At 39.8% G+C, this 12,179-nt stretch overlaps 1 protein-coding gene across 1 annotated transcript in view; it reads left to right on the forward strand.

Moving 5' to 3' along the window:
* Nucleotides 1–1,947: 1,947 nt before the first annotated feature.
* LOC141789598 (glypican-1-like) overlaps nucleotides 1,948–12,179 on the forward strand; it is a 66,555-nt gene continuing 56,323 nt past the window's right edge. Inside the window, exon 1 of the mRNA XM_074669096.1 lies at nucleotides 1,948–2,776. Coding sequence (XP_074525197.1) covers nucleotides 2,623–2,776 — 154 coding nt within the window. The 5' untranslated portion in view covers nucleotides 1,948–2,622. The remainder of the gene's footprint in view (nucleotides 2,777–12,179) is intronic.

The following is a 12,179-nucleotide window of genomic DNA, read 5'->3' on the forward strand; positions in this document are numbered from 1 at the left end:
ATTTAATTTAATTTAATTTAATTTAATTTAATTTAATTTAATTTAATTTTAAAATCGGTTTGAACAGAGCATGTTCAATTTTGTCACTTCATGTTTGTTTTGTTAGCTTCTCTGTCTTTGTAGATTGAGCCATGTTTTTTAGCGTGTTGGAATTTTTTTTTTACGAAACTTTCAGCTTCATGTGGGCGGGATCAGAACATTATGTGGGAAAATCTGTAGATTTTTTATTTTATTTAATAGTGGCTAATGTCCTTGCTCTTACAGCCATGCTTGGGGAGTAACAAAGTACATGTAACGGTGTTACTTAATTAGGATACAGAAAAATGTAACTGTAATCTTTGTAAACAATACTGTTTTTCAGCTGAATACTTGGATAATTAACAATCATTGGGTGTACTGCCTTAATTTGCTTTATGGTTATAATTTCATTTTTTCGTCTTTTAAAATTCAGTATATGGAGACCTGATTTGTTAAAAATACGGTTGGTTGTCTTAGTCTATGTGTTCAACTAAAACAGCATTTCTGCTATGCTGTAAAAAAGGAGATTTTATCATTTTATTTTTATCTAAAAACACACACCAAGCAGATGATACATCTTTTATACCAGCTTGTCTTTATATGCATTTTTGGCTTTGAAGTAATCCAAAAGTAACTAAAAGTAGTCAGTTACATTACTTTAATATTGTGATTCTTAGAGTAAGTTAAGTAAGTAAAAGTAAGTAAAAAATGCAACTAAAGGTGAAAAAAGCAACCAGATATCCCCACACATAGTAACATTAGTACATTGTCAGTCATTTTTTATCAATTGAATTAATGATCTACAAACTTTTGTAACTTAAAGCCCAGACAAAATTTGTCTAGGCCCCCCTAAAACTGATATCCTGGCTCTGTCTCTGGTACAAGCATTGCCTTTAAAGGTAATGTTGCCTCTACCAAGGTGGCCGCCACAGAGGTACGTCGCTTAGCCGGCTACTACAGCAAGCTAACGTATCTAGTCTTCTAAATATGGTTATAGCCATCAAAATATCCATACAGAATTCGTCAGACATTGTCCTTCACTAGAAAAAACTGAAATCTTATCAAGAGTTTCTGTCTTATTTTTTAGTGGAAAATGTGTTTTAAGACTTAACAAGAGCCACATTCAACTGTGCAGTCCAGAAAAAATGTCTCATTTCAAGTTGTTTAAAGACAAATATGAGGTATGAATTGCTTGTAACATGTACAAAAAAATCTGCCAATGGAACAAGAGAAAAGTTACTTGTTTTGAGACATTATTCTGGTTTCAAGCAAATTTCTGAGCAAAATTTTCTTATTTTATTTTCTAATCTATTCTATTTTAATATCTATTTAAGCAATTCAGACCTCATTTTTGTCTCAAATAACTTGAAACAAGACATTTTTCTGGACTGATCAGTTGGATGTGGCTCACATCAAGTTTAATAAGACAATTTTAAATTTAAATTAGACAAAAACACTTGATAAGATTTCAGTTTCTTTGCAGTGTTGTGGTCAGAAGTGATATTTTAGTTGTGTAGAAGTATCTGTATCAGTTTCAGTCTGATTCATACATGACTGAATTTGCCACACGGTACCTTTAAAGTTCTGAAATCCATATTTTTATCTTGATATTTGTAGATATGTTATACACTGAGCAGTAGATGCTGTCAAACTACTTCTATGCAAGAAATACTACAAAGGATTTTAATTCAAAACATGCATTTCCTTCTTAATTTTGGTTTATATTAAAGCCTAAGCTTTCAAATTTAATTATTGTGTGCAGAGGTAATGAAAGCAAAACACACTTCCTTTGTGTACACTATCAGTTTCAATTAAAACTACCAACTACTGCATACATTTTTGATGGGAAGTCCCTGGGGATTAATTTATTTTCTGTGTTGTGGAGACTACAGGGGGCGCTGTTTGGCTCCTGGCTCTTGCAGCAGAAGGCACACTTTTATTTCCCACACACAAAGAGAGGGAGAGCATCAAGACTCATGCACACTCCCTCACACACACACACACACGTTTTATTGTCCCACTGAGCGGACAGGAGGATTTACCGGACCGCTCGTCTTCAGTCTCAAACCTCATCAGATGCAGCGGATTTAGCTCCTTTGTTGCATTTAAACCGGCTTACTTCCATAATCATGAACCTCTAATGCGCGCGTGGGTCTGCACCGGCTTTCACTGAGCGACACCTGCTCTGCCTCTCACACACACACACACACATACACACACACTCAGACACACTCTTTTGTCTGACATCTCTGCAGCCGGCAGCAGCGCCGAAGAAGAACGGAGGAGGTGGAGGAGGAGGAGGAAGAGCGGGGTGTACCTGACACCTACAGCCGCGCGTCGCTGCTCCCTCTCCCGCAGAGACGCCCAGGAGCGCCCGCCTCTCCTTCGCCTGGTTGTCCGCGTGTGAGTTAACCGGAGCCGCGTGCACTTTGTGTAGGGCGGGAGAAACAGCCTCTCTGAGTGGCTGAAACTCCTTTAAATTACAAAAGTAGCAACAAAACACGGAGGTTAGCATCCACGGGAAACTTCATTCACTCGAAAAAAGACACTCGCAGGATTTTTGGACTCACTGTGAGAAATTTAAAGGACGTTACACTCGAGAAGATGCGTGTCCCGGTGCTCCTGTGTGTGTTGGGGTGTCTGTGTGCAGCACCGGGCCCGGTGGTCGCCGGGGCGGACAGGAGCTGCAGCGACCTGCGGCAGTTCTACACCGGGAAAGGGTTCACTCTGGCCGGCGTGCCACTGACGGAGATATCCGGTGAGTCTGGAGGCAGAAAGCACGTGACTTCATGCACTTCTCTGCACTTAAGTAATATTTGATGAATCAATCATTAAGCTAGTTTCCTCATTCATCAGTTTGTCATCATGCTGTTTCCTCTATAGCTGTAAAGCTGTAGTGCAACTGGATTAGAGTGTATCTATTGGCTCCATTGCAATATATCTGTAATATGTCCATCCTTCACTACTTATGAGCTGATTTGTGCTTTTTTTTTGTTTGAATGAAGAGTTTTATTCATGCAAACCCATCTGCAGCATCAACTTTCCACCTGATCTGGCTTGCTTTATTGTTCCAAATTGCAGGTGTGCTTTCACTTTGCAATCCCTGACCTGTTTCAAACTCAAATTTTACATTTCCGTAAATTTCAAGTGTTTCCCAATCTGTATACATCCTCATCATCGTCCTATTTGGGTCGTTTTCATTGTCTGCTGAGAGGCAGAACTGCAGGTGGGTGTAAACCATGTGCTTGTGGTTCTATTAAGGTGTATTCAGGCCAGTTATGGCTGTTTGCTGACGCTTGCACTGCAGGTGTGAACACTGTTTAATATCAACTACAGGGGGAAATATAGATTTAGTCTCTGCCTGTGGCTGCTGGAGCTCCATGTTGAATTGCAGTGACATACTGGTGCGTGGAGGGGCATTTTTCATTGTCTGTGCTGCCGTGGACTGCAGGTGTGGTGGGTGCATGTGTCTTTTTGTGTGTGAGAGACTCAAGAGATGCTTAAATGAGCCTGTTTGTCATCACTATAGGATAATTATTTGGGTTAGCCAGAGGTAGAGCACAGCTCACTGCACAGGCTGGAGCTGTAAAGTTGAAAAAGAGGCGATAATGAGATGTGTTTCATCCCCTGCTTCTCGTTCCTGTCAGTCAGTGAACCAGCCGAGCATTCAGGCAATTATGCATTGAATCAATCAGTCAGTTACACAGCCCGTCAAGAAATCAATCAGCTCAACAGCCGGTCAGTTAAGCAACCAGGCATCACACATCAAAGTCTGTGTGACTCCTGCTCCTCCTCACTGAAGATGAACCTGCTCTGGCCTGGAGGAAAGCAAAGATTGAGAAATGGAGTTGTTTCCACCTTTAAGGCAATCATCTGTCGCTCTGTGTCTCCTCCGCTTGTATTTCGCCTGAAGATGTGCAGAAAAACTGACCTCAGCTCGCACAGGAGGGGATGAAAAGGAGGCGAGATTGAGGTGTGTTCAGTGTGAAGGTCATTTCATGTTGTGTCAGTGAAAATAATCTCATAAGGGCGGGAGAGGTATTAATATTGGATGTGTCTGAGTGTGTAGGTGTGGGCGTGTGGGGGAAATGGAGATCAACAAACTCAAAGAGAGGAGGGGAAAGAGAAGAAGTGAGTCACTCAAGGTCTCCGTCTGAGCTTCATGGACGACTGAGGACGTGACGCACCTCCTCCTCCCTTTCCATTAAAAACTCATCTTTTATTGACAGATGAAAAAACACAATGCTTCACTCACTTGGACCTTGATCTGCTCCAGTTATCTGAGCAGGAGTTCTGCCTTCCCAGAAACCATTAACACTGACAGCCAGATAGGAACAGAAAGATGGCCGCCAATTCCCCAGAAGACCTCCCAATCTTTCTTATTTCAGAGCGTCAAGGTTTTCAAGTTTAGCTTTTACCCAGAGAGGAGAGAGACTCCTCACATACACCTGTGTCAGCATCACTTTAGAGGAGGAGTGGATCCCCTGGGTTCCTAATGTACTCAGCATTAAGGTTCAGTTTTGTTTGAACCAGAGAAAAACATTGGGTTAGATGTCATACTTGCAATCTGAAAAGTAAACCACTTGAAGTTCACATTTTCAGTTATTTTTATCTGTCACTGAAGCTTCTTTTTCCTTCTTAGATTTAAAACCCACTCAGGTTTTATGCTGTAACCTGTCAGAAATGTTTAAAACTATTCATAGTCACACAAAAGCTCTCATCACTGACGGACAAAACACAAATTTAAAAAGCTTTTCAACTACATAAATCTGAAATCGGACTTTTCTTTCCAATTATAAAACTCTAAAGATGAAAATATAACATTTTATGCCTGGGGATACACGATAAAAAGCAGTCTGATGATTTTTTTGTGTTTGTAATTCTGATTTATTAACTTTATCTGATACAATTCACTACTAAAGGCACAAGGATAAAGGATAAAGGAGTCACTGGAGAGGATGATATTCATTACTTTAAAGGAAGATTATAAGTTTGTAATTTGAGTACATGTATCCTGAGAGGAGGAAAAAGAAAGTTTTAGCACAACAAAGTTTTCGTTTGTCTAAAACCGACAGGTCCCCAAATTAGCGACCTCTACTGCCCCAATTTCTAACCTTTCTGCCAGAAATACTGATCCTAACCTCAGCAGGTGGAGCTAGAAACTGTCTGTGTTTTGGTCGAGAGTGTTGAAACAGTGTCAAATATTTCTTCTTCATTGGATTTCTGTGTGTCACGCTGCTATGCTGCAGGCTAGTGCGTAGCTGACGCAGCTATCAGCATCCAGCTTACACACCGCCTACCAAGAGGGGGCAGGGTCTGCTGAGGAAACACAAACAGGATCAGGCCTTACCGATCCAACCTGTACCAAACTGTACCAATCCGTTCCAGACCTCTTGGAGGAAACAGGGCTTAAGTCATCCGAAAAGCTTTCATCGCAACAAGACACATAAAAAGAATACAAAGCAACAGTAGCTGCAGCTAGAATTGGCACAAAAAATACTGCTGGTGTCTTTTTTATGTATTCGTATTGTATGTATTTGTATCTATGTATTTTTATTCATTTTTTCTTAAAAAACGCACATATGTTGTAAAATCACTGGGGAAAAATAATCGTATCTATCTAAACTACATTTCAAAGCAAAAACATGGCTAGGGATTTACTGATCCAATTTTTCTGGTCCCGATACCTGGGCTTTAGGTATTGACTGTAGTAATGTTTTGGATAAAGGGCAAGAAATTAGTAGTTATGGAGTTACTGAAGTTGATATTTATTTAAACTATGATTATTTAAATGTTTTCCAGCAGTTTATCAAAAGTGCTTCTGTTGTAAACTTCAATACCCTGTAGATTGGTAATGCAGGTAAAAAAAGTATTAATAAAAAAAACAAAACAACAAAAAAATAAAAATAAAACAAGACAAAAAAAACCCCAAAGACACGGAGCTAAAATTTCAGTACAAAACTGCTACGAAAGTGTTTGTAACCAGAGACTGTAAACAAAATGACAACTTTGTGTGAAAATAGTGCAAACAACCATGTTTGAATTAATCATAATATAGCCTTAGATTGGATTGGTCTTTTCTCGCTGATACCTGATCCAGCTTTGAGGGGCTGGACTGAGTCGATACCCGATACCAGGATCAGGATCAGTTCGTCCCGAAACATGACTATGAAATATTTTTGAAGACAAAGTGTGGGCACTTCTGCAGTAAGCCAACCAGATCATTTGGAAGATAACCCATGAAAGGTTACCAAATACTACGAAATAGGTTGTCATTGCCCTTTAATTTGAGGTGTTACACAGGTAAAAACCTTAAATGTTTCTTTGTACCACTGTGTGACTTATGGAGGCTGGAGAGAACTTTAATGTAGGTAGAAATTAAGCCAAGCTCCTGGGTGATATGTATCCAAAACCTGGATATTAAGGGACAGTGTCGTACACATCGATAGAAAGCTCCTACTTCTTCTTATAGTTTAAAAGCTGTGGTGTTTGTTGAGGTATTTTTAAAATTCAGTGTTGGTTCTCTTGAGTTGATTACATGTTAAGATTTTTCTTCTTGGTAAGGTACCTGACCATGCCTAAGTGCTAAGATAAGCCCCTGAGCCCCTTTCCCATAATTCCTTATAGGGCTGGGACGATACGCTATTCTCATGATTTGTTTCTACTACAATTTTTGGGGCGCTGATTTGATTTAAATTGCGGTTCTTCAATATTTACGATTTTTGCTATTTTTCGTTTGCTTTTTTAAAACCAGACCATGCGAAAAAGTGAAATGATGATGATAACGTCTACAGACTTTATCAGGAGCCATATTTTCCCATAAAATACACATCACGTGAGTCAGAGATAAACATTTCACCCTCTGCTGGAGAAAAGTGGTAACATTTTCCCTATCAAGTTTATAAACAAAGACTGAAATGAAGAATTTGAATCTGAAAAAAAAGGTTTTTTTTTTTACATAGAAGCACGATTTTGATATTGTCAAACAAAAAATACTGATATATCCATTTTTGATTTTTTTTTTCCCACCCCTCCATGTGACAGTTTGATCAACGACAACACTGACATAAGCTTAACCTCACTGCAAACACTTCTGATACTAATTCTGTTGTTTGCAGATTGGATTAAGACTTTTTTGAAACAGATATTTTTAAACAATGGCTTTGAAAACTTGCTTATAGTGTGACACTTTTTATCATTTATATATTTTTTATATCCTATGCTTAGTCAATATTTGTTTTTTATTAATTTCTCTCTAAAGATCCCTGCCTTATCCTATTGTTATATGTTGTTTTTAGGACCTTGAGAGTGTAATTTCATGCTATCCATTTGTAAACGTGTGCTAGTTTGACAATAAAGCTTCTTGAATCTTATAAATATTCTATCTAATAGGTATTTGAAAGAGATCTGACCTCCTAATAAAGGTTAAACCTTGATATTGATCCCAACATCCTGCAGGTCAACTTCTGTAAAACCTGCCAATACGCCCAAACTCTCAGGTTTGTTGAGTCCACATGCATGGATGTTTCAGCCCCGTGCAGACTAACTCTTTGGAAAAAACAAACCGTCTCCTGATGTTTTGGGACGAGATCAATCTGCACATGATCCGCATTATCTGCAGAGCGCTGGAGAGGGTTACTTCAGTTTACTGCCAAGTCCCTCAGTAAGACTTACAAGATAAACAGTCCTGTTAGGGGCTGGATAACAACGCCAAATACTTCCTCTCATACCTCAGATTGTTTCAGTTCCCTCTTTTAAAGCATCACTTTGTCTAGATTTTCAGTAGCGTTATTGAGATGTGATGTTCAGCCTATCTCAGGTCAGAAAAGCATCTATGGCACAGTCTGGCACACACACACACACACACACACACACACACACACACACACACAGTCCCCTGTGAATACACAACACACAGTGCCAGAACACGCACACGGCAACATTTGGGGGAAGGAATGTTGTTATTGTGAGCACAGGCATGAATTTCAATTTTATCGAGTAAATTCTGGCAGCATCCTCGAATACCAACACGTCATACATCACTGGCATGCAATTATATGTCGCATGAGGAAAAGTGTTTCAAGCCAAGCAATCAGAATTCTCCATCTGCTCTTCTTCATCAAAGCTCAGCATTTTCAACTTTATTATAACAGGATAGAGCTCAGATAGAAGTGTGTATTCGCTAAATGAAGAGATTCCTGCCAGGTGTCCTGTGTGAGGGAGCAGGTATGATAAATATCATAATCCCAAAGTAAACTGTGTGTAATCTGATAAGCAGATACTGTTAATTCCTAAGCAGGGAGTAAAAAAAGCTCCTTTCTTCCCCCTCTGTGCTCACACCCATTGTCCTTTAGCTCAACATGTGAATGGAAGTCGTCTTTCCTGCTGTCTGCCTGTCTGTCTTCATGCCTTCAAGCGCTTTTAACCCTCACACACCGTCCGTGTCCTTTACCTGGTTAACAGTCAAAGATGAGCTCGCCCTATAGTGTGTCAGTACGAGTGTGTGTTTGTGTGTGTTTAAAGTCAGAGAAAGCCTACACCTTCTCCAGGGAAGACACTTGTGTTTCATTCACACATTCATTGTCAGAGCAGATCAGCACACACCCATGTGATCGTATGACACGCTGAAACAGAGAGGGACTATATGTCCTGCACGCTTCATGTTCTGTACTCCGAGGTGTTGAGTGTTGATGCCTCTGTGCGAGTGTGTGTGTGTGTGTGTGTGTTTTGTAGTCTATATATCAAGTAATTGTCATGTTGTTGTCTCTTAAAGTGAACATGGGGGTTACAGGGAGGATGTGTTGTTGAATGACAAAGCTGAACATGATCCGCGGTGTGTTAGGTCAGATTACCTGGAGATTAAATACATTTTGGGTTTGGTTACAAGTCAATACTGTTTAACAAGAGTCAGTCAACCTGGCAGCATCCGTTCATTTACACCAACACAGTGACAGAGGGCTTTCTTTGTGGATGACTCAACGTCATGGATCAAGTTTTCACTCATATTTTCCACAAACTAAGAACACTGCAAAAACTGAAATCTTACCAAGTGTTTTTGTCTTATTTTCAGAAGAAAATTCTTTTTTAGACTCAATATGAGCCAAATTCACATGACCATGCCAGAAAAATGTCGTGTTTAAAGTTATTTAAGGACAAAAATGAGGTCTGAATTGCTCATAACCAGTAAAAAAAATCTGCCAATGGAACAAGAGAAAAGTTACTTGTATTTAGACATTATTCTAGTCTCAAGGAAATTTTGATGCAATTTTTTCTTGTTCCATTGGCAGATTTTTTTACTGGTTACAAGCGATTCAATCTTATCAAATGTTTTTGTCTTATTTTCAGTAAAAACTGTCTTGTTATACTATATACTTGATATGAGCCACATTCACCCGATCAGTCCAGAAAAATGTCTTTATTCAAGTTATTTAAAGACAAAAATGAGGTCTAAATTACTTGTAACAAGTAAAAAACATCTGCCAATGGAACAAGAAAAATTTGCTTAAAAATGTTCCTGTTACAAGCAACTCAGACCTTCTGGACGAGTCAGGTGAATGTGGCTCATATTAAGTGTAAAAATACCTTTTCTACTGAAAAATAAGACAAAAACACTTGATAAGATTTTCATACATTCATTTAATTCAGGGGTCTGCAACCTTTACTTTCATAAGAGCCATTTTGCCTCAGCTCACCTGGATCAAAGTCATTCAAGAGCCACAAAATCTACTTTATCTTCAAAATAAACACAAAAAGTGTATAAAATCCTAAACTTAGAAAAAACCCAGAGAATAATTATCTGAACGAGAAGTTTTTTGTGTTCATAAAATTGTGCATTTGATGTCTTAGTGTATTATTTTTTTTATAAATTTGCAAAATTTATGACATTTTAAAAGTTTACAAAGTTTTTCAAAAATTTTGAAATATAAAAAATGTTTCCCAATTACTTGGCAGCTGCTTTTAGGCAACTCGAGGGTTGCTTTTGGGCCGCTTATTGAGTAGCACTGCTGTAAGTTGTTTCTCCCAAAGTGTAAAAATACATTTGTGCACATTTGCCTCGAAAGTACAAGAATCTGGGTGTAATTTGCCCTGAGATCATTTGGATCCCATCAGGAATAACACTGTATCTTAGCCTGCCATAGAAATAGCAAGCTTTAAAGGTCCCATACTCTGCTCCTTTTCTGCAGTTTAATATGGATCATTGAGGTCTTCATGAAGTGGTAGTAACATGTTTTGCTCCAAAAAGCCAATAAATCAAGCACAGCAGCATTGTTTCCAGGCTCTCATAGCCCCTCTGTTCAGAACGCTCTGATTTAGTGGGCGTGGCCTTCATATGTAAATGAGCCACAACTGATACCACCCTGCTCTTCTGTGTCACTGAGAGCAACGCCACGAGCTCCGAGTGCACAATGTTTAGAAAACAGCGAAGCTCGTTTACCGTAACATTACAGGCTAAAACAACAGGCTAACCACAGCTAAAGTTAGCATCCTGAAGCTAACACAGAGACAGGGGTGACACTGAGGAAAAGCTCTTCCATCTGCTCCACAGCACACAGCATTTAAAGTACTCACATTTCCAGGGTCCCAGGTTTGTTGGTGGATGGTTGGTAATGCGCCTGGATTCAGGACCAGTCTATTCTCTAGCCCTCTGTTGGACTGTCCAAAGTTGGAAAAGCAGTCGGCTGTGAAGTGACTAGCACACACATGCACAGTTTGACTGAGTGTAGCTGACACATTTCCTTGATAAATGAACTCCAGACACTTAGTCTTTTCTGCTTTCGAGATTGGAAGCTTGTGCATGGAACTATGTGGCTGTTTACAGCCAAAAACAGAGGAGTGATGGCTCTTCAACTTTGGCATTCTCCTCCCGGGGAGAGGAGTGGGCAGGGAGGGGGTTCGGGGGTATCTGCTCCGGTGGACCAATCAGGTCAGATTTGCTCCTGATTGGTCAAAAAAGGGAATCGCTGACGTCGGCAAATCCCAGAAATTCCAAACAGCTCGTTTTAGGTCAGGATTTTACATTCACAAGCACTACTAAGTACAGGTTTTGTCATTTAATGTCATATTTTGTGGGCTGGGAGGAAAGACAAAGACCCACAATTTTCACTAAAAGATCTAATAAAGTGATTTTTGCATAATATGGGACCTTTAATATCTTTACTTGTCAACAACACAGAGAGTATTTACAGTCTATGGTCACCTACCATTAAGCCTTGGCTTCTCCTGGCAACAGTTTCCTTTCTGTCACATCCATTGTGTCTGCATTTGGATCTGTTTCCTCTTACTCTTGCATTTTTTTAAATGCTGTGCTTGTGTTGTCAAATCAATACATATGTTTCCCTAATTTGCAGTGCAGTAAGCTCTCAGGGCCACCGTACTCTGGGAGATCTTGTATTGATCGCTGACCGTGATCATCAGCAGCAGCAGCAGCCTCAGAAGTGAATAATATTCAAAGAGAAATTCAGTGCAGCATAACTCAAGGTGAATTCTTGGAATTTAAATGTGACTTTCCCACACCTGGAGGAGAAAGTCTTTGTGCTTTGTGTGCATTATTTCTGCACTGATGTAACTCAGACTTTTATGGAATATAAGCTACAAGCAAGTTGAAATAACTCCGCCTTAAAGCGCCCTGGGCTTTTTTCTATTCATTTTTAAGTTAACATTCCCAAAGAGGATTCTGCCATAAAAAGCCCACGGAAAATTCATGTATGTATTTAAGAGGGCATCAATATTTGACGGTTTACCTGCAGCTCATCCGTTGCTGTTTGCGCAAATCTGCCCACAGTGTCCTGTCAGTGAAACCCTTCAGTGTATGAGCCTTTACGCCTGTGTGCCAGAGAGGAAATTGATACTGTCCGTCATCTGTCACACATCACATGCTCAGTCAGGCGCTCACAGCGAAAGCCACCAAGTGGAACGCTGAATACCCAGTCCTCATACCAACACACACACAGACACACAGACACACACACACACATTTTCTTTATACTCCTTCTCAACTTTTGCTCTCCTCCTTCTTCCTCTCTCTTGTTGTCTGCCTCACTCCTGTTTCCATCTCTGCATTGTTTTTCCAGACAGGAGCAGATCTATGAGTGCAGGCCCGTGTCTATAAATGTGTTTGTGTGTGAGAGAAAGAAAGGGGCAGGGAGAGGAGGGAGAGGAGG

Source organism: Halichoeres trimaculatus, unplaced genomic scaffold (genome assembly GCF_033239565.1).
Source record: "Halichoeres trimaculatus isolate MK-OKI-2021-1 unplaced genomic scaffold, fHalTri1.1 fHalTri1_scaffold_4, whole genome shotgun sequence".
Taxonomy (NCBI): Eukaryota; Metazoa; Chordata; class Actinopteri; order Labriformes; family Labridae; genus Halichoeres; species Halichoeres trimaculatus.